Here is a 23,346-nt window from a genome sequence, read left to right as displayed (position 1 = left end):
CTATTACGAACACTAGAAGCAAACTAAAAGTACGTTACCAATTTAAAATTATAGAATGAACAATAATAAGAAAAATGGCTCTGGTTATTTCGAGAAAACATATTGAAGTAAAAACCATATGATTAGATATTCATAAATACTGAAAATTTAAAATAAGAGAAATAGTAAACATATGTACCCTGCGAAATACTATATTAAACCTTTCATTTAACTGTCTACTTATCCATTGGAGAATTTCCAGTCCAGTTCTTACTTTAATAATTACAAAATACAGCAGCATAAATATTTTTAAATTTTAACCTGAAAAATTCAAAATATACCAAACACTTTGAAGAGTTTTAAAAATCTAAAAACGCTTTTTAAGATATTAAATTACATTAATAGGAAGAAACTGAAATCTGATCTTGGTACTTAAATTTCAACTTGATGCCTAAAGTCCTTTTAAGCCAAGCGGTTAATGACTATAATCTTACTTTTAAACTAAATAGTTACTATAAGTTCAAGAATTAGTGTCACTCAGACCTGAAGGTATTAAGCTTAAAATCTTGTATTTAAACTTATCTATTCAAACTGGCCAAGACAAAGGGCAGGAAAAATTTACTGCAATATTATTTCATCATTTATTCATTTTCATATCATAAATTAACATATTTGTGTACTTATTTATTTAGGAAACAATTATTCAAGACTTCGTTGTAAGTTAATTTCATTGACTCGCTTACGCAGGGGTATTGTAAGAAATATTTTTCTCAAGAGGCGATATTTTCTATTCCGCCAAAACGCCAAACTTGCGAATTGGAAATAATGAACTCCTCAAGGGTGTGATATGAAATCAAATATCATTTATTGGACACCCTGCTTGTAGCTGGTAAACTAAACCAATATTTTATAAGCAGAGGAGAAGTTTCTGGTAAGAAAAGTGAATAATTACTTCTTGATTAGTCCGAAATTCGCAGACGTACCGTACCACATACGAGGGGCAGTCAAAACGTAACTCTTTAGTACTACAATAACTCTTTATTACTACAACTCTGTATTACTACAATGCAGGCACATATTTACTTATCCGCCATCAAAGCAGGATCCTCCTTCGGAACACACATTTTGCTCCACTTCTCTTGCCATTGCTAGAAACAACGATGAAAGTTCTGGTGTCGTAGCTTCCGAAGTTCAGCAGTCGCGTTTGTTTTTGTGTCTTCTACGATCTCAAAAGGATTTTCTTTGAGGCTCATTTTAATCTTGAAGAAGGGCCCGAAATCAAATCGAATTATGTTAAATTTGTTGAGTAAGAGAGGCTGGTGGTGGAATGTATGTTCTTTTCTGCGAGCCATGTCTGCACAACAATCTATATGTGACAGCAAGAATGTCGTGATGTAGTGACCATCCTCCGTGCCATTGGGCAGGACGTTTTCTTCGGATCGCCTCCCTCAGTCTTTTCAAAACTTTCACGGAAAAAGACTGTTAACAGTTTTTTCAGCTGGTACAAATTCACGGTGCACCACTCCGTTGTCGAAAAACGCAATGAGCATCACTTTTGTTTCGGATTTAACATGAGGTGATTTCTTTGGTCAAGGATAGGACGTGTGCCATTCTGATGACTGCATTTTCGTCTCTGGTTAGTAAGCGTACATGCAATTCTTGTCACGTGTAACAGGCTGGCACTGATATCTTAGATTTAGCTTCAAGTTCGGAGAAGATTAATGAATGTTAGTGAAAAGGAGGTGCAACTTTAGATGGATGGGACAATTCAGTTTCTCAATTTGACGTTACACTTTCTCAATATGATGACGAAATAATAGGGCATACGCTGGAGAAAGAGAAAAGTGAGGAGGAGAAGGGGCAGGGTGAAAATGAAGACGAAATTTAGAATAAGAGAGTTACGTAGAAGAAAGGTGATCAAGAACTGTAGATTTTCATATGATTTGCCAAGCAGTGTTCACCTATGTTAGTATATGTTTGTTATGACAAACTTCATTGTAAACACAATTAATTTTAAAAACTCCAATAATAATCTCGTAAACAAGCAGACATTCAAAGCTGTGTCTCATCGCAATAAGAAATTCGTAACTTGAATTTGATAATATATTTAATAATTTTAAAACGTGTTTCAGTTTATATATTCTAAAATATAAAATTATATCTTTATGTTTTAATTTTAAATAATTCGCGAAAGTTTTGAGATTATTTATCTTAATACATATAAATCGAAAAATACAACCAATGGACTTTTCATGTGTCTATTTCTACGGATGTCATAATAAAACATAAATGAACATCTTTGAGAAATACAATTATCCGGAAAAATCTCTCATCCGGAATCAGTGAGATTCCGCTGCTGGCAGTAAAGGAAGATTCTAACGCTTGACTCACGAATTTAAAATTTACAAGTAAGTTTTAAATTGTGCAGAAGAAAGAATCTGGAGCGAAGAACTTGAAAATAAATCGTATTATAGTCTTAGGTTGAACATGGCATTTACCTGTATCCAGATCGATGTGCTAACTGTTACATTACATAAACCAATGGCAAGAATTCGTTGGCTATTTGCGAGGTACCGTTGCAAAAACAATAATCTCTATATATTGTTTTATATTTTATTGACTTACTTACCTAAATTCGCTTGAGACGAATTCTGGTCTATCATTCTTTCGCACAACCTAAGAAAGTTGCAGTTTCCTTCATGTAGCTGGGGAGGGGGGAAAATTAGAATTAGAAATTTGTTATACAACGAAGCATCTTTTATACGCTACTCATTTATATGCTTTCACACTTTTTCGTCATTATTTTTTTAAGTTAATAATAAAATTTATCATTAAATACAATTAGCAGAACAGTTCACGGCTTCTTGTGGGATTTAACAGACGTAAGATTTAATTTGTAACCTTTGGCTCAAGTCCTCTAAACACGCGAAATAAAGACGGCTAGCAAATGCTAAACCTGATTTAGGTAAATCTAAGTGAAAATGGATTGCAGAAGGTCTGCGGTCGCTGACAAAAGCTCTCTCTTAACTTCAAGAACTCTATTATTATATATTTTAACTTATTTGCATATTCATGGGAGTCGATGAAAATAGAAGTGAACAGTAAAAACTAAAATATTGAGATAACGGGGTAGTAAGTATAAATCCTAGAAGGTTTTTGAACCTTATGTGAGGCTTTTCTGGGTAGCTGTTGAGGAGGATTTTATTTTTATGGGTTATAATGGCAGGTGACAGCGAGTTTAACTGCTCAAGGATTTTCTGTAAGAAGATGGTATTCGCATTACGACCTGGTCAACAAAGTCTCTGTACATCAGTCCTATGTAGTATATTTGGAAGTCTCTAGGAAAAGACAGTGCATGACGTCAGTACCCACTCAAAACCTTTTAGACATTCAAATTCACGCTTTTAAAAGAATGGGATTTGTTTCTATAATCTCTGTAATCGACAACCTCACTTATAATATGAGGATCTTTTAGCAATCTGAAACCAATAATCGCATTTATAGTATAAGGCACATAAAGCTGAACGGAGTGACTATACAACTTATTATAGAGAGATCATTATGGAAATATGAGGTATCATATTTCCATCCCTTTTGGTCTCATCTGCTTATTGTAACACATTTACCATCAATTTGTTTGTTGTTCTACAATTGGTTGTCTCATAGGGCACCTATGTACCAAATTTAATTGCAATGAACCAATTATTTTTCCAGATATAGCATATTTTATTTTAGTAACCTTGTAGAGACATAAGGTATTTTTTTGGAAGCAGGAGGCATGAAAAATAAGCAACGCCTTCGCCGGGAATCAAACCATGGACCTCTGGAATACGCGTCCAGCATGCAGACCACTACAACACGAAGGCACGCTAAGAAGGCGGGAGATATACCTTATATACTTCTCTTTTTAAACGGCGACAGGGGTTTTTAGGGGACCCAGTCGCCGAATCCTGGATGTGGAGAATCATCTTCCACCACCCTTTTAGTTCGGGCATCACTGTAGAGACATTAGAATTTTTTCGAAGCCAGAGAGATGAAAAATGAGCAACGCCTTCGCCGGGAATCGAACCATGGACCTCTGGTCCAGCATGCAGCCCACTACACCATGCAGGCACGCTAAGAAGGCGGGAGAAATACCTTATAACCTAAATTTTGGAGTAAGAAAATGCAGTATAGATTCTGCCATGTCTTTTTAACGACTGGTTTGATATTATTTATGTAATAAACGTTGCAGAATATAACCCGATGATCAACTCACGGAAATTTGAACCTTGAAGGAACTATCGGTGTTTAGTGATGTTATGTACTCGGCTACTAGCGGACCCTAAGATATAAGAATTAGCCGATTTTATTTACGGCTATCAAATAAGCAATCAATAAAATTAAGTTTTTAGAGCAATTAAAATTAAAATTGTTTTTCACTACTTGAGGAATTATTGATGATAACAATGTTTGTATTATTTAGTCTAAATTGCAACTTTTTATGATGATTCATGCAGTATATAATAGCTAAATTTCATGTAATACAAAATATCCTCGAAATATATGATTACTTTTGGCCGAGGTTTGTTTTTGATAAGTCTTCTCTGTTGTTTATAGCACAAAGTACCACAGATTTTAATTTACATCGTATGGTTACTCAAATAGAAACTGAAGTGTACGGAAACCAGTAGTGAATTTGTAGCCATAATAAATTTTGAACAGTTCTTAACAGTCGTAATAACACAATGTCTTATTACGACAAGAAGGAGAGAGAAATATATGCATTCGTGCAAAACTTAGAAAAGTACTTACAAGCGTTTTGCTTTCTGCATATCTTTGTTAATTTCCACATGCAGTAAGGCTTTTTACTGTTATGGAATTTCCATTTTTATACCAAACAGAAGAAAATATTTGTAAAGCAATAAACGATTCATGAAAAACCACTGAAAAATATATAAGGTGCAACTCACTAAAACATGCTTCCTCCCAAGCTGCTTGAGAAAACTTTTCATTTCCTCTTCACTCCATTCTCTTTTTTGCTGAGTGTCATCCAAATTTTCTTTTTCATCTACCTACAGTATTCGAAGTATGTCAAAAGGTAAATTTCTATTAAGTGTAATGAGAAACATAAATTAAGGAAAAAAAGGAATAAAAGATATTAAAAATACAATTCAATAAAGGAGCAAAATCGTTATCCCCTGATTATTTCATTCTTCTCCTTATGTACTGAATTCTGAAATTGATAAGTTTTAAATAAATCAATGCAGAGAATCTTATTGCGCTTCTATGCTCTGATTTATTCAAACTTTATAAAATTAAGAAAAGTAAAATTTTCAATTTTTTTTCTCGAATAAAATTTACAAACACCATCAGTCGACAAAAGTTTCTTAACTGTCAGTTTAAACAAGTGTGTTAGGTAACTAACTGTGCTTAAATTTTAGTCTTTACGTATTAGCGCAACTCCTTGAAGCAGTTTGACAATTTTTACAAAAGAAAAGGGCAATGACTTGCAATTTCAAAGCATCATTCACTGCATACATACATAATATAACGTTTTTATGCTTTAATTAGCTGTTTACGTCGATAATTAATAAACCTACCTACTAGTGAGTTTTTTTTTTTTTTTTTTTTTTTTTTTTTTTTTTTGTTGTTGTTGTGCTCGAACATTTGTGGCGTTGAGTTTTAGATTCAAAGCAAGTTTCCCCTTTAGCTATCTGCCTTCAAATTACTGTATTCGTGCAGAAAATGTACAAAAGTTTCTTCCGTTGCAGGCAAATATCACGAGCGCATATTTTAAAACTTTTAAAACTGAATTTTAAAAAATATCTACTTTGCCTCTAAAAACCATTAGAACGTGGAATATAACAAAAGGCAAGCATATGAAAATGACGATGTTGCTCTTTAAGGGAGAAAGAATTGTAGAGTTAGTGCATTCTGAAAATTTGGAAACTTTTATTAAGGTGGTTAATTGCAATGAACCAATTATTTTTCCAGATATAGCATATTTTATTTTAGTAACCTTGTAGAGACATAAGGTATTTTTTTGGAAGCAGAAGGCTTGAAAATTGAGCAACGCCTTCGCCGGAAATCGAACCACGGACCTCTGGAATACGCGCCCAGCATGCAGACCACTACACCACGAAGGCACGCTAAGAAGGCGGGAGATATACCTTATATACTTCTCTTTTTAAACGGCGACAGGGGTTTTTAGGGGTCGCCTAAAAACCCCTGTCGCCTAAAAAATTTATGTACTAACGTATTAGAGTTAGTACCTAAATTTCTTACAGTGTTAGCTGAATAATACATAAGTAGCTAACTTTCTTACAGTGTTCGATATGGTTATTGAGAATAATATCTTACTTCAGTAGTACTCTTCTTGCTGCATTTGAGTTGGCAGCTACAGGCATGATGTATTTCTGGCCATAAGTATGACTTCTTGAAGAACAGAAACGGTGCAGTTTACCGAGATACACAGACACCAAATTGAGGTTTTAGGTATCTCAACGTCAGACGCTATGAAATGATTCTGGTCTGTCAAATTGTTAATAAGAACAAATTACTGAGGAGAAAAACTAGACTTAAGTTGTCTCGGAAGAACCCGACCTCAACTTCACCGAATATGCTTAGAGAAAACTGAAGTATAAACAGCAAGATCTTCCATTATCATAGATCTACTAGCTGATGCTAGTAGAATAATGAAAAGTAACTCTTGAAACATGATTTAAATGTGAACTGTTATACTTCCTCTCAGCAATGTAAAAACATGCACAGCAACTTCAACTACCTTTTTGAAATCTGCAGCTTTATGGAGAACGGATTACATGAAATTGTGACCTACAAGTTATATGGATTAAGTCGAGATATATATTAAAGATCAAAATTTCAGTATAAGTGCACTTACATTTCGTAATAGAACCTTCTGGAATCACAATAATACTGACTGACAAGCAGCTTTACGTTAAGATTTTAACTGATTGTGTTATGATCTCTATAGAAAATACTGTACAGGGTAGAGCTATGTAACAGGTATGCCTGATACCTTATCTCAGTGAGACGTAGATTTTTAAGCCCGAGTTTTGGTAGTTCTTAGCTTACTTCCGAAAATTCTATTAACTTTCAACCGCAGAATTCAAAGTTGCATGGAAGACCCGAAGGCCAGCATCGCAAGACTAATTGGCAGCAAGTGATTTTATCTGACGAGTTATGATTCAGCATAAAACAAAGGTATGGTCAAATATATGCTGCAAGGCACTATACGACTATGCACTATGGACCACTTTCCAGAGTGCATTTTGGCCCAAAACATAGTGTCATAGTTTTGGAGTACTGTTGCCGTCGATTCATGATCTCGCCTAATTCGCACGTAAAAACTCATAATACCTAACATTACAACCTGGGATTGTCTAGAATCTAAGGCCTTGCCTTTCATTCGCAGTTTCCCTAGGGCTGTATTTCAGCGAATCATGATGCGCCCATGTACGTACTATAAGGTATTTCTCCCACTTCCCTAGCGTGCCTTCGTGGTGTAACGGTAGCACGCTGGGCCGGTATTCCAGAGGTCCGTGGTTCGATTCCTGGCGAAGGCGGTTGTTAATTTTTCATCTCTCTGGCTTCCAAAAATCCTAATGACCCTACAAGTGGTGCCCGAACTAAAAGGTTTGTGGATGATGATTCTCCGCACCCAGGATATGGCGACTAGATCCCCTAAAACCCTAGTCGCGCTTTAAAAAGGGGAATATATAAGGTATTTCTCCCACTTCCCTAGCGTGCCTTCGTGGTGTAACGGTAGCACGTTGGGCCGGTATTCCAGAGGTCCGTGGTTCGATTCCTGGCGAAGGCGGTTGTTAATTTTTCATCTCTCTGGCTTCCAAAAATCCTAATATCCCTACAGTACAATCCAAGTCGTTGAAGAGTGCTACGCTATTTCCTCGGTTTTCACGTTTGACTCATTTGTATGTACAAGAATTTGTAATGAACTATAATTAATGACTTGATTCTTAAAATTTGTAGTTCTTTATAAAAAATATGTAAATGCAATAACAAAAATGCCATTTTATTTCTGACGAAATTTTTATATATTTCTTCTAAATAAAGAATTGAATTTTAAATACTGAGGAATTTCCGTTGAATGAAATTAATTAATTATTTATTCATTTACACTTACGAACACAATATGCTTATGTATAGTTCAAGGGGGAGTGAACTTACGTTTTTTTCTCTATAAGCTGTTATAATTTCAAGTCTGGATACTGTTCCTTCAAATTTCAAAACAGGAAATTCTGAAGAAAATATTTGACTACCTTGATCCTGTAAGAGGTAAAATTTTGAATTTAAAAAAACGAACTGGTTTAACATGTTTTTAATCGCATGAAATATGAATTTATGTTATGATATTCAAGCTTTGTGTGTGAACCAGTAACACAGTTCATAATATAGTCAGTAAAATCATATATGAATTTTTAACTTACCGATGTACGCGAATTTCCCGTCTGTGTTTCTACACTTCGAAAATTGAATTTGTTTCTCATTTTTTCTTCTTTTTCTTCCGCTTCTGACTCCGAAAAGGCAATGCCATAGGCTATGAAAATTTTCAAATAAGATTTCATGATAACATTAAAACACACTTTTAAATTAATGTATGTATTGATATGCATTTAAAATAGTTAAGGCGTTTGAGTACACTATCCTCTATTTAGCACAATTTTATTAAAGAATCATAAGTTAGAATAACTACTAAATCTTTACTTAACAAGTTAGAGAGTTTGCTTAACTCGAATAGAATATTAAACAAAACACAAATAGAGCACTAATCAAAGTTAGCAGTCTTTTCAAATATTTAAATCGAACTGTTGAAATAAAGAACTTACATGAGGCTCATTTATAAGTTTTAAATAGCTTCAGGCTTACCTATTATACAATATTAACAGTAGAACCATAAAAGAAAGTAACATTCTGAAAAGAAGTACAACATTAGGCACAAAATCTTTTTAAGACTTTTGCATCAGAAACTTAGGTAGAATTCTCTCTCGTTTGGCATTCGTTTGTTTTTGACGTTGCAGTTTTAGTATGCAAATGTTATACTAATTTATTATAACATACATAATGATAATTTAGATGTGTGTGACGTAGAACATAATGTCACTATTTCAGAAAGACGTCCATGCGGTTCAATATTTCTACTTTCTTGACAAGACGCTTTTGGCAAATACAAATTTGTATTGGGCTTGTATTTGAAGAATTACGTTTATACTTTTCATGTTTTTATAATACATTTGAAGTAAGAAAGATAAGCGATAGACTTCATTTTCGCAAGACCGCAAGTCAGAGAATAATGCATAGGTACGAAGATAGGTTAAGAATAATACAGGCATGATATTACTTTATTCCTCTTAAAATTTTTGGTTTGCAAATTTTAATATTATTAACGAATGTTAATATTAAACAAATTATATTTGCAAATGTTAATATTATTAAAATTTGCATATATATATATGTATATATTTATTATGTATAACAAAATACAATGGCTGCTTTAAAAATAAATAGCTTCCTCAAAATTATTAACGATTCTACATTTGGTGCTCTTCTCCTAAATTCATCTGTTCTCCCAAATTCGAGATCTTTCCATGTTATATAACACTGCATGTAAAAAAGTAACTAAAACTAAAATTAACGAATCATAGCTTGTCTCTACAATTGCATCTACTTCGGTACCAATACTGCTCGTAAGTTGATTACGTCATTCTTTTCCTAGCTCCTACCAGGCTATCAACTCTATGCTACTCTGCCTTTCTCTTATTCTAAACTGACGTCGTATCCCCATTAATCTGTATATATAAGAAAATATTGCAATGATTAAAAAATGAATTGTTTTCATCATCAGCAAAAACTACAACATCATATACATATATTTAAGTTACAATTCAGAAGAAAAACTGGGAGATTTACTATCATAGCCAGTAGAACAAATCTTTTATTTCTTTGACAAAACAATGCTTATTGTTGACATGCATTTTTGATGCATCATTCATAAATTGGCGCTAATCGCGTCCGTTCTTCAGTGAATTTTTACGATTTTTAAGATGTTCCGGTAAGAGAATTCAGCAAGCAAGTCGGCAGGTTTAAATCAAAAGATAGAATGTGACGTATTTATTGCGAAAGCTCAGTTCAGTAGGATTTAGTTTCAGTTCAGATATGTCTCTCATTCGCAAATTTTAAGTTTTTGTTCCCAAATTTGAAATCACTATTGGATGAAGCGAGAACAAGTCAGGTGATGGAGAACAAGTCAGGTCTTTCCAAATACACCGTGAAGGCAATCGGTAAGAGATGGAGGAGAAAATTACATTCTCCCCCTCTTAAAGGATGACTGAGGAAGCCAGGACCTAATCACCAACCAATTATCGAATTACCGTCCACCACCTTTTAGTTTTGGTGCCACTTGGAATCATTAGGTTTGTCGAAACAGGAAACATAAAAGGTGAGCAATTCCCTCCCCAGGATTTCAGTTGCAAACCTTCTTACACATGCTATATATTGAACAGTAATATCCTTATTCCATGTAAATTGCTTTCCGCTTATTAATTTTCCAAATAAATTTTCATATGCTGTAGTTTTTCTCATTCAGTTGTAAACAGATTAACCAAACCCTTTCCTGATCTTATTGTTCTTACTCGAAATAGTGATTCAATCAAGAATTTGTTGCTTATATGCTTTATCAGTGTTTCTTGACTTTTTTTGATAGTTAGAAACATTTTCAATGTCCACTTCAGGGGCGTAGCTAGAGGGGGGCAAGGGGGGCATCTGTCCCCGGGCGCAGAATACAAGGGGCGCCAAACCGATGTTACGGCATTTTAGAATTAAATGTTTTCCATCCTTGCAACCAGTATGGGGTGCGAAATCTTCAGTTGTCCCTGGGCGCTGAAAACCCTAGCTACGACTCTGGTCCACTTTTATTGTGGAACTCCTAGTTTGCTTCAATACTATGATTCTATTGTAACATACGCTAAACGGATTGTTTGCTACAAAAAAATGACAGTTATTTCAAATAATATTTGTTTACTTCTTCAAATAATTTCAAAATTTAACCAAAAGTTCTTAAAATAACATATTCAATTTTAATGAGTGGTACTACATTTTATTATTACAGACATATATAATATTAGGCTTTATGGATAAAAGTTGAATTTTCATATCTGATTTGGCACCAGTTCTGTTGTTGTATTTATTTTTTTCGATACATACAGCTGAGAACCCGTTTGATGTATTTGTAAATGATGAAAGTGCCCTCACGGCCTTTTTGAAAGTTACGGGGTTCAACTTTTAAACGATATAATAGTATTTTGAATTAATAATAATTTAGTGGTCGAGATTTCATGAAGTTAATGATTTTGAACATGTCATCGAGATAAATCTTATAACTGGTTTATAAAGTTTTTGCAGCAGGTGCCTACCTGTGTGTCATGTAGTGGTTACTAGGTTTCGGTGATTATTTTCAATAAGCTATAGGGCCTCTTTACCACTAATAGCCTTTGCTCTATCGGTACAGATATCAATGCAGTTGACCCATGATATGTGTGTGTGTAATCACCAAAAAAAAAAAAAAAAAAAAAAATACTTTTCTGTTATCCTGCTTGGATTTCCTTACATTTAATTTACATTATGGTCTCCGAGATGTTGCGTTTTTTACTTATAATATTATGCAACAGTATGTGGGGTGTGATGTTAGAATAACCAATAAAGTTTAAGAATAAGCAAAAAATTAATAATAAAAAGGTACTTTTCCGTTTCGCCGGGGCAAATCTCGCCAAGCAGACATTGTTGGCGACAGCATACAGTATGCACATAAAAAGGGTTAACAAATGTTAGTTCTAAGAATTTTTTTTTGAAGGCATAAGCATTTTAATATGATTTAAAATTTTGTAAAAAGCCAATAAATAAAGACAATAAATTTGTAAAAGGACATTAATTTAAGAATTTACTATGCTTCCATGGTTCAACATCCTGATTCGCCGATTCGTATCACGTGACCCCAAGTGATCTTATCTCTCGTAAAATACGCTACAAAAATCTAATTCTCTCAGTAATTATCTACATTAATTTCAAGTTAAATAAATCTTATGGAATACAAGTTAAATGCAAGATACAAATAAATGCAAGAATTATTTTAATTCGTACGAATAGCTTACTCAAATTATGTAAAACCGCAGTGCTTTACTTCGCTAGTGCATTCTCATTAGATCTGATGAATTCTCTTGATTTTAATTTTTCTATATTTTCTATACATTTATTTTTTCTATATTTTCGCTTTCGAGTGAGTGTTGTGATTGCATGCTAATTAATTACCGCGAATGGTCTTAGGGCATAAAATTGAACTATCTAGGTAAACATTCTATGTAATTGTATGCCAGTATTGAAAGAAACAATCTGATAAGAAATGGCTGCGATTTGTTTTGAAAATGGAAGATAAAAGGTTACCAGCGAAGATATTCCGTTTGGCATCAGTTGTACCATTATAGGCGATTTTATTGTACCATTATAGGCGTTTGCGCCGGCAAAATGGACCAATAAAAAATGCTAATCAATTAGTGTTTTACAAGACACACAATGACAAGTGACTATTATTCCGTCTAACTCGCAGCACCGTTTTATATTCAAGTATACAGGATTTCCATGTATTTTTAAAACTGGTTGATTCCCCTGTATTTCTAGATCTGAGGGATTTCCATGTATAGAGCTCAATAAAGAAATAAGACTGGGTATCTCCAGTAGCGAAATTCCGGATCATTTCCCGAGCGCGGCCGATGTAAAATACCAAAAATTACCCCAACAGCGCCGTCATATTGTCGGATTTGCACCGACTGTCCAGATTAAACGAGGGTTAGTTATTCTATTTTTTTAATTTAGTATAGACTTTTACTAACATAGTTTAAGATATTAAGTTGTTTTCTTTTATGTTATGAAAAAAAGCACATAAATTTCGCGGATCCCTTGTGTGCTCTCAATGGAGCCCCAGTGTTCCGTGGAACACAATTTAAGAAACACTTCTCTATATGATAAAATTCTACGAAAATGAAGTGCAAGCTTCGATTAGTAACACAATTGCTTCCCCCTTTAATATTATTACACAATTTCTATTACGGGAAAATAAATAATTCGGCAAAAAAAAAATTCATTAAAAAGTTTTAACCATGAAAGCTGAGTTCAGAGATCATTGTCAGGGAATGCTTTTTTGAGAAAATTATCACCAAAGTCAAGGATAATTCGGAAAGGAAAACGGGATATAAAAGTGCCATTGAGTAAGCCAATGAATTTATTAAAGATATTAATTAACTTACCTAATATCAGTTTTTCAATAGAGCCTTGATTTTTGTAATATATTACCGGTTTTCTAAAATCAAAAATTTGCTTGTAGGACTTCGTCTGTAAATATGAATTAAATCATTTAGGACATTACTTATCACCATATATTAGTACTGCTTAAAAAAGTGTTTTGACTTCTTAATTTTACTTTTTTATATTTTTGAGGTGGAAAGTTTCCTTGTTCTAAGTAGGGTTTTTGGAATCACTAACTGTAGTTCATAAAAGTCATGCGATAATAAAAAGAACTATTGCCAAAGCACATTAAAAATTGTGATATAATCAAAATAGACAAGGCTATCTCTAAAATGAATAGAAGATGTTGGAGACATGAAAAACGCAATTTGAATTCCGTCAATCGGGAGATGTAGAACTGTTGCGCAATGTAAGTTTCTCTGATAAACTCAATGAATTAATACATTCATTGTAAATTGCCTAACTAATTTTCTGAAATATTTCTAAACATTCACCGTTCTCATCACAATAGTTCTGATTTTTTAAACGGAAAATCATATAATTCATCGATTCGTATATTTTTTAATTCCTAAAGGTAAACTGAATATCGCTTCGTCTGCCGTCCTGTTTTTTTCCACTCTCTTTCGATAAAAGTATTTTCTTTCTCAGGACCATATGTCAGTAATTTTAACTTCTAATCATATTTAAAATTTTACATATTTAAAAAACAGCTTTTTTTTCCTTCATTACTCACTTTAACTCAAAACAGAATTGTCATATTTTATAAAATTTGAAATCCCATTATTTCATGTTTAGAGTGCAAACTCGTAACGAAGTTTCTTAATGCTCAACATTTCCTATTCTCCGTTCGTACTTTCCTTAAAAACAATTTAAGCTTAAATATTTTAGCTATGAAATCTTCGTCTATTTTACATCTGATGCTTCTGTATACTTGCAAATACATCCCACATAAGCGAAATGCAATTTCCATCATTAAAAACGATTATCCTAATGTACAAATTAGATATGAATTGAAGTTCAGGTCCAAAGCTTTGCAGAACACAAATTCGATAGATAAAACTACAGTAAGCAGAGTAATGGAAAATCCGAACTTTATAACAGTACTTTTAAAAATTAAAATTAAAATTAAAGCCATAGTCTTTGAGCCATAGTCAGTGTTAAATGACAAATGCATTTTAATGAAATTTTTAAGATTGAACTGAAGTAGTTTCAAGTAAAGTCATCTTTGGAAAGTAAATTTCATATTTTAGTTAACATCGAAATATACTAATTCAGAATAATTCTTTTGAGGTTTTTAGTTAATCTCCTTGCATTCAAAAACATTATTTTTATATAAATTATTGTTATTATAAGCGATCTATATTATTTAAGATCAATACTATTTAAGATCTGTACTCGTCTGTATGTTTGTTTGTTTGTAACATCATCTCGTTCCTGAATGGCGGGGGCTTGAGTATCGAGAGAGGTACTTCTGATACCGAAAATTCGTGGGAAGCCAATTCGACCATTCTTATTTTTGGACGACTTTAATCAACCAAGATATTAATTGCAAACTCTAATTATCGCACTCATTTTCCCGAGTGTTTTCGCACTCCTATAGTACAAAAATTTCGATAGGGGTCAAAATGAATATTTTCGTTGAAATATGGTACCCAGAATTTTTCGTGGTTACAATACTTCCTTTACTTTACGTAATATGTTTAATGTTTGCTAATGCTTAAAGGAAGTAAAAACGTATTGGCAAACACTAAACATATTATTATTACATAAGGTCATATTCTGACGTTAAATAAAGCACGCGATTGCATGTGACTTCACTGTATGTTGAAAATATTTCGTTAATAATACGCATTTTAAATAAAAGTTACTGTTGGCAACATTTGTAGAAATAAATACAAAGATAATACAAATTTAATTTTAATACAAATATTTATGTTTTAGTATTTTTTATTTTAAAAATTAGTTTCGTAAAAATAACGAAATCTAACATTTTACGCATTTTTCCAGTCCTTATACTCATATTTAAGAAAATATCCCATTCATTTTAAAAATAGAATATAAAAAAGTGACTCCCGTGCGGCAAAAGTTGGCCCAGATATTTAACTTTAAAGTTAAGCATCCTATCAGGGGTCATACATAAACTGAAGAGCAAAGTGTCTGCACTTCTACTCAACTAAAACTAAAATATCAGTTTGGAAAAAGATTTCTTAACAGATTAAGCGACCAATATTTCTATGCACTTTATCATGAAAAGTATTGATGAATATAATTTTTTCAGACAAGGGATTTTTTTGCTAGAAAACATTGGCAGGCTGCAGTACTGTAACCTTATTTACATAAATTAAAAATTTAAATTGCGTAATTATATAAATTTGTCAACCTTATTTACATAAATTAAAAATTTTAAATTATATAAGGTATTTTCTCCCTCTTTTCTGCATGCTTTCGTGGTGTAAGGGTAGCTTACTCGGCGCATATTCGAGAGATCTATGTTCGAGTCCCGCCAGGGCATTGCTCATTTTTTCACTTCTGAAGCATAAAAAAACTCTAATGATTCTTGCAGTGGTGACCGAACTAAAAGATGACGGATGATGATTCTTCACCACCACTATTTGGCGACTGGGTCCACTAACCCCCAGTTGCCTTAAAAAAGGGGAATATATAAAGCATTTTCTCTCTCCTTTCTGCATCCCTTCGTGGTGTAACGGTAGTACACTCGGGACGTATTCGAGAAGTCCAAGTTCCAGTCCTGGCGATGGGCACTGCACATTTTCACGTCTCCTACTTCAAAAATAGCCTAATGAATCTAGAGTGGCACTCGAACTACACTCATGTCCATAAATTAAGGATAATTCGGAGTCACGCGGAAATCGAACTCTAAAATAAATATATCATCTGTAAAATCACTACACACATCTTCAAGAATCATATGCAAATTTCACGAAATAACCAGATGACACCGATGGTACGTCACAATGACGAGAGTGTAAGAGAGTGATATATAAGTAATACAAGCAAAGAAGTAAAATTGTTCGCAGGTGCTTTAAAAGCATTTCAGTGCAATAACCGAATAGTTATGACACAAAGGACGCATTTGGATGATTTTTTATGTGGTAGAATTATCGGCCGTCTAGAATGTGGGCGTACCCAACTGGAAGTATCAGACGAACTTGGAATTGCCCAGAGTGTCATCTCCAGGCTTTTGCAACGATTCCAAGATGATGGTAATGTGAGTAGACGTTACAGCACAGGTCGCCCCAGAGTTACAACGCCGAATGAGGACCGGTATTTGGCAGTTACTGCCAAAAGAAACAGGCGGAGCACAGCCTCAGACCTGTCTCGTCAGCTCTCTTAAGCCACTGGTACGACAATTTCAAGGTAGACCGTGTATAGACGCTTAGGGCAGATTGGTCTATATGCTCGTAGACCTGTCAGATGCGTTCCATGTAATGCAACTCACTGTCGCCTGCGGTTAGCCTGGAGTAGAGAGCATGCATTGTGAACACCGCAACAGTGGGCTTGTGTGATGTTTTCCGACAAGTCCAGTTTTACCTTGCAGTCTGATTCTCGCCGGACTTTCATATGGAGAGCTCCAGGTACCCGTTACCACCAAGAAAACATCATTGAACGACACCGTTACGGTGGTGCAGGAGTGCTCGTTTGGGGTGGAATTATTCTGGGTTCCAGAATTGACCTGCATGTTCAAATTGGAACCATAACAAGCCAAATCTATCGGGACATCATTCTGTAACAACATGTACGTTTGTTTCGGGGCGCCATGGGCGCACAATTTGTGTTTATGGATGACAACGCCCTTCCTCACCGTGAAAACATCTTAAGCGAATGCCTTCAATCGGAGGATATCACCCGTATGGACTGACCAGCATTCTCACCGGACTTGAATCCAGTAGAGCACGTGCCAGACATGCTTGGCCGACGAGGTGCAGCCCGCCAACCTCCTCCTATATGTCTACCGGAACTTCAAAGAGCATTGCTTTTTGAGTGGTGTAATATCCCCCAAGATCAGATCGATAATTTGATACTCAGCATGCCTAGGCGTTGTACGGACTGTATTGCATCGTCTGGGAGACATACAATGTATTAATAATCATACCAACCATGTAATATTGGTTTTTTGTAAATAGGTATTTTTTGTAATTTGCTCCAGGGAGAAAAAATCGCTAATTTTTTTAATAATATCGAACATATAGCACCTTTTTTTTGCTCTTTACCTTTTGTTTAATAAATAAGCTTTACAAATAAGTCAAATTTGTTTTGCTTCTAACTCTTCCTTTGCCTGATTTTGCATTATCCTTAATTTATGGGCATGAGTGTAAAAAAGGTGCTGGATGATGATTTTTCACCACCAGGATTAGGGGATTGGGTCGCCTAATCCATAGTTGGCCTTTAAAAGGGAGAGTATGTAAGGTATTTTTTATCTCCTTTCTTCATACCTTCATGGTGTAACGGTAGCACACTCGGGGCGTATTTGAAAGGTCCAGGTTCGAGTCCCGGCGAGGGCATTCCTGATTATTCACGTCTCCTACTTAAAAAAAAATCTTAATGACTCTACAAAATATTTATACTTAATTAATTTTTTGTATATTTTTTAGATAATTATTCTATAATAACATGTCTAACGTTTCAAAACTTACAAGTTATTTGTATGAAAATTACTTTGGCATACCAGTAAAAACAAAATTATAAATTAAACAGCATTACACCCTATTAAATCACGAAAGATTATCACTGAATAGCATTAAAATGGACGAAAATTAACCTCGACTTATTCAGAATTATTTATTAACTGACCTCCCACAGGGCAAGTTGGAAATGATGTCAAAAATCGCAAATTTGGAAATTAAGTATCTCGTTCAATTTTTATAGTATGGGAGTGAATATTTCTATTTTTTATTTTTTTAATGAGTATAACATTCTCCTAAGTATAAGGACCGAGGCAGCGTATAAAAAATTGAATTTCGTATTTTATGCATTTTTTTTTTTTTTTTCATTTAAAAGTAAAAAACATCTTCACGTCATTTAAAACATTTTCATTAGTTGAAGTATATTTCTACGACTAAAGGTTGCGGTAAATAAAGACCGGGTAAGGTTAATTTATCATTGCAGAATGGAGACTTTTTTTTCGTCATCATTAATTACAATAAAATAAATATATTGCTTATATTTAAATAGCACAAATTATCAGGGCATAAGTTTTGAACAAAGCTTCAGAAGAATATAGATTACTTCAGATACTTTATAGAACTTAGATTGCTTCAGAAGAAATTATTACTTTGCTTTGGCATTCTTCTTAAAAGCCCTTTAAATACACATTTATTTAGCTGGAATTAGCTAGTTTTTAAGAGCCTATTGAACACATAAATTGTTATTTAATTATTGGTTTTACGTAAAAATAAAATGTTTAACTTACTTTTCTGTCAAATTCGGCGCAATTTTCAGATACGTATGGATTGTAGGTAGTTAAAAATATATCAATTTCTTCATCTAATTCCTAGAAGCGGAAATTACTTTGTAAATGCTAGAAATACAGAGTGTTTCAAAAATAATTGATTATTTTGGTGATATTCGGATTTGCTGGACTGATCATGGAGGAACACAAACTTGAACAGCACCAAACATTTTAACGTTGTTAGATTCGTTTATATGGAATTTATTAAGTTGCAATCTCATAAAAATTCGTGATGTAACCTTACTTAATTTCATTTTAGCGGTGAAATCAAGAAAATGTATCAGATATTGATAACTGGTTCCGGGAAATAATTTATCTCTTCGAGATGTAGAAACACATCTCGAAGCCATATTGACGTATCAATCTCTTGATCACGCATGTGGAAACCAATTACTAAATATTGCCTTTAATTCATTTTGGCATGTATTTTGAAACAAGTGTACTTTTTCCTTTTTTTATCCGATTTTTTTTTTAACTCTAATTGTCTTTGCAAACAAAATAATAGCTTTTTGAGTATCCACTCTGTTAGAATTTAGCATCAAACAAAAAACGAGGTTTACAGAGAAAGCGTATTATGGAAATTTAAACCCAAACGGGATGTTGGTGCAAATAGTAATTCTGTTTTAGAAGTTATGCAGGGTGATCAAAAAAGTCGCGCATATAAAAATTTCAGAAACTGCGTAAATGGATATTAGTGATTGAACATACAAGTGGTATAAGAAAAGAAGAGATATGCTAATTCTAAGGCAACTATAATATGATTCTGTCTACTCCCTTCCACTGTATTAAAGACTAGATTTTTTTTTTTTTTTATTGAATTATCTCTATCTGCGTAAGAAGCATAAGCACCCGAGGTTTATCTGCGTAAGGAGAGAGATGCCTTTGTGCAGGATTTTCTAAGGGGAACTGGATCGTACACGTTACACATGGGGACATTCACGAAAACGACCATGCAGCCAGTCCGATGGCTTGGAATCGGAACTACCAGGGTTCAACAAGTTTAGCGCGCAACCGCTGGTGGGCGCCGGGTTCGCGAATAATATGAGCATATGTCATCAGTTGAGAGATGATGTCTAATAGGCCTAAAAGAAACAAAGATAGAATAGAAGATCAAATAGACTGAACATACGAGTCGGAGCAATACCTCTATTTAACGATGTTGAAAGTGGGTGATTAAATTATGGCAAAGCACACTCTCATAAAGGCAGCATTTGTTCTAAGGAGACGATAGGACGTAAGGACAGAGGGATCATCAAAGTAAATTGCGCAGTATTTGATTCGTCATTATCAACGATCCGACGTGTAATCGGGCTATCTCTGGCTGCAAACACCATTCATAGGCGAATTGGAGAACTAGGTTTATGCCTGTTCTTCACCTGCATGCACAAACAAGTGTGTCTGCAACGAACCGGGCTCATTCAATCTGGAATCTTATTGACTGGAGTAGAATAGCCTTCAGAGTCCCGCTTCGAATTGAACCGCAATAACCACAGAACACATGTCTGGAGACATCCAAGACCAGCGGTTGAATTCTGATCTGTTGTACAGCCTGACCACAAAGAGTTGATGATGAAATGGCTGAGATGCCATTTCATTTAATAGTCGGATCCCTTTAATTTGTTACCCTTGATACCATACAGTACCGGCTGTTCATTCACAGCTCTGCACCCTGTTGTGTTAGCCTTCCTCTAGAAAACCCCTGGTTTACATTTCAGCCAGATAGTTTTCGGCCGCATACGGTAATCATTAGCACTGATTGTCTTCGTGCTTGCCAAACACTTCTGTGTGCAGTTACATCGTCAGTCTCTCCATAGAGCATGTTTCGTTATAGGTATATCACCTGAATACAGCATTCAATTATAAAATTTTGATCAGACGAAAATTTTGCGACATCCATCAGCTTCCGTTAATTCTCAAATGCTTATACATAATCGGCCAAAATTTTCAGAAAATTAATAATAAGGTATAAAATGTTTAAAAAATAAAGAAGTACTTTATTAAAAAAAATCATAGTCATAACAGAATTAAATTAAAATAGTGACTATTTTTTAAAAATTTTTCAGTACATAAATACCAAAACCAGAGCACAGTATACTTCCATTAAAAAAAACTCTTGGTGTCTAATTTTAAAAAAATATAAATATTATAGCAATAAAATATAGATTACAAAATGTTACATGCATATAAATTATATAAAAAAAAATCTTTAAAAAAATTAAATACTTCTGTGTCTCCACCGTCAATAATTTTTATATGACTTCTAATGGATTAGAATCTAATAATGGAACCCATAATCTAAAACTTTCTTCAAAAGATTGAGAATAGATGTCATTTTTATTAGTAAAGCATAATAAAATATGTCGATTATTTTACCTCTTACAAATAATACACATCCTTGCTTTAATTAGTTAGGGTTTCCCCCCCCTGAAGGTAAATGAGGAGGATTTTTTGCACTTTCTATAGTTATTTTGTCTTATTTGAATAGTTTATGAAATCGCAGTTTTCGACAAGTTTGATTTAGAAACAGAAACAATGGAAGAAATTGGTCGTCAAGTTCGAACAGCTGATGAAAGATTTGTCAAGTCGGAATCCGAATCCCTCAAACCGAAGAAAAACCTTACATTTGAAATCAGTTTCTGCCTGATATAGTTTCCCGTTATTATTGCGATGCGCAATAATAATCAGCAATAACATTTCTGTAGTGCGATCTTTCTAACAGTTTTTTTATTGTGCGAGTGTGGAATTGTCCTTTGACACATTTCCAATTGTGTACTTGAATGACTAGCAGTGTTCCTTTATACTTAAGTTTTTGAATAGTCTGCATTGATAATTCAACATCGCTCTTAACCCAGTTTTAATAGAAAAATCGTGGAACATGCTAAAAACAGCCACTCTACGTTGAAATGTAAATTTCATCCAGCTACTTTAATGTTAAGTTTGCCATTCTACTCCTATCCTTAAAGGCATCAGATACTATATTAAAGTTACCTAAACTTTAAATTTGTAGATAGCACTTTTTTCATATTAGTGTGCCACTTTTTCTACTTTATAAAATAGAAGAAAATATGTATTTTGATCCTCTCGTCGGCATAACAGTTACGTAACTTCTCCATGCTCATCTTGTAAATTTCATTCTTATTCATTCATTCCAAATTTCGGGCTGAACATTGAATTTGGAGAAATTTTTTAAACTTCAAATATTTCGTAAAACCACAGCATCAGTTTCGAACTTCAAATTCGTTCGTAAAAGCGACAGAAATGTGAAATTTTTAAAAAGAATCCAACTTGTGAACTTTCAGAACTGCATGTAAAACTTTTAAATTTTGCATATGAAATTTTCAAATTATCAAAGGAGACTAAACACTTTTTAATGTATTTTCTCCTTCCTTCCAGCATGCCTTCGTCGTGTAAGGGTACCATACTTGGTGCGTGTTCGAGAGGCCTAGGTTCGAGTCCCGGAGAGAGCATTGCTTATTTTTTACATCTCCTGCTTCAAAATACCCTAATGTCTACAGTGGCGCCCGAACTAAAAGGTGATGGGTAATAATTTGTCACCACCAGGATTTGGCGAATGGATTCCCTACTTCCCAGTCGTTCTTTAAAAGGGGGAGTATATAAGGTATTTTCTCCCTCCTTTCAAGCATGCCTTCATGTACAAAACACTGGGCTCGTATTCGAGAGGTCCAGGTTCGAATAACAGAGCTAATTTTTCACGTCTCCAGCATCAAAAATTTTTAATGACTACAACTTTTTCTTTCTTTTGCAAATGGCCCATCAGTGTTAAATATCAGCAACTTTGCAGGACGCCTATTCTATGATCACTGGATCTGTCTACAACTTGAGCGAACAATATTGACTCAAAAAAACCGGTATCGACAGCCATCACAACTTATCGGAGAAAGCCATTCTGTGGTCCTCAGTTGGTGGGCGGGTGGGTCCATTTAACTTTACTGAAAGGGAACAAGGCTTCAAGGAGCTTTAGACCAATCGCAGTACAGACCGAGTGACGAAATTTATAGCGCGCGCTCGCTGAAATTCTAGGAATATTCTCCTATTATTTCACTAACTCACACGCTGCATTTGTAGTTCGAAAAAAATAGCACAAAACAGTATCTGCTGCGTTATGTGAAGGAAAATTCCTTTTTTTAAGGGAAAACTTAACGCAGAAATTTAGAGCTAAGAAATAAAGAGTGATATGGGCTACCACGAAAGCAATGGTAAATAGATAAAAGGAAGTGAATTAAGCTTACTTCAAATCCTTTTAGAAATAAACAATTTTAATCATTTAAATTTATAATATGATTAATTTGCATTACAATCTAATAGCAAACTAAGATTTTTTTTTTTTTTTTTTTTTTTTTTTTTTTCCATGCTTACATTAAAACTGTTTCCCGCAATTTATTTTACAGTTACTATTGGAAAAATATTTCTTTAAATAAGAAATTAGAAAGAAAATATTTCTTTCTTAATATTTCTTCCTTTTTTTTTATTTTCTTTTTCTATGAAAATTTTTTCTTTCAGAAAAGAAATAAAATTCATTCGCTATTACAGTATGGCCGATTGCTGCTGCATTCAACTATCAC

At 34.0% G+C, this 23,346-nt stretch overlaps 1 protein-coding gene across 1 annotated transcript in view; it reads right to left on the bottom strand.

Moving 5' to 3' along the window:
• LOC118192877 (dynein axonemal intermediate chain 1-like) overlaps positions 1 to 23,346 on the bottom strand; it is a 107,684-nt gene that overhangs the window by 65,480 nt on the left and 18,858 nt on the right. The window contains exons 5-10 of the mRNA XM_085810272.1: positions 18,725 to 18,805; positions 13,296 to 13,380; positions 8,430 to 8,539; positions 8,170 to 8,268; positions 4,932 to 5,033; positions 2,609 to 2,684 (exon numbers count right to left, since the gene is read on the bottom strand). Coding sequence (XP_085666398.1) covers positions 2,609 to 2,684; positions 4,932 to 5,033; positions 8,170 to 8,268; positions 8,430 to 8,539; positions 13,296 to 13,380; positions 18,725 to 18,805 — 553 coding nt within the window. The remainder of the gene's footprint in view (positions 1 to 2,608; positions 2,685 to 4,931; positions 5,034 to 8,169; positions 8,269 to 8,429; positions 8,540 to 13,295; positions 13,381 to 18,724; positions 18,806 to 23,346) is intronic.

This window comes from Stegodyphus dumicola, chromosome 2 (assembly GCF_044657685.1).
Source record: "Stegodyphus dumicola isolate Sdum_Otavi_A_Nest chromosome 2, ASM4465768v1".
Classification (NCBI taxonomy): Eukaryota; Metazoa; Arthropoda; class Arachnida; order Araneae; family Eresidae; genus Stegodyphus; species Stegodyphus dumicola.
This window is presented reverse-complemented; position numbering and strand designations above follow the sequence as displayed.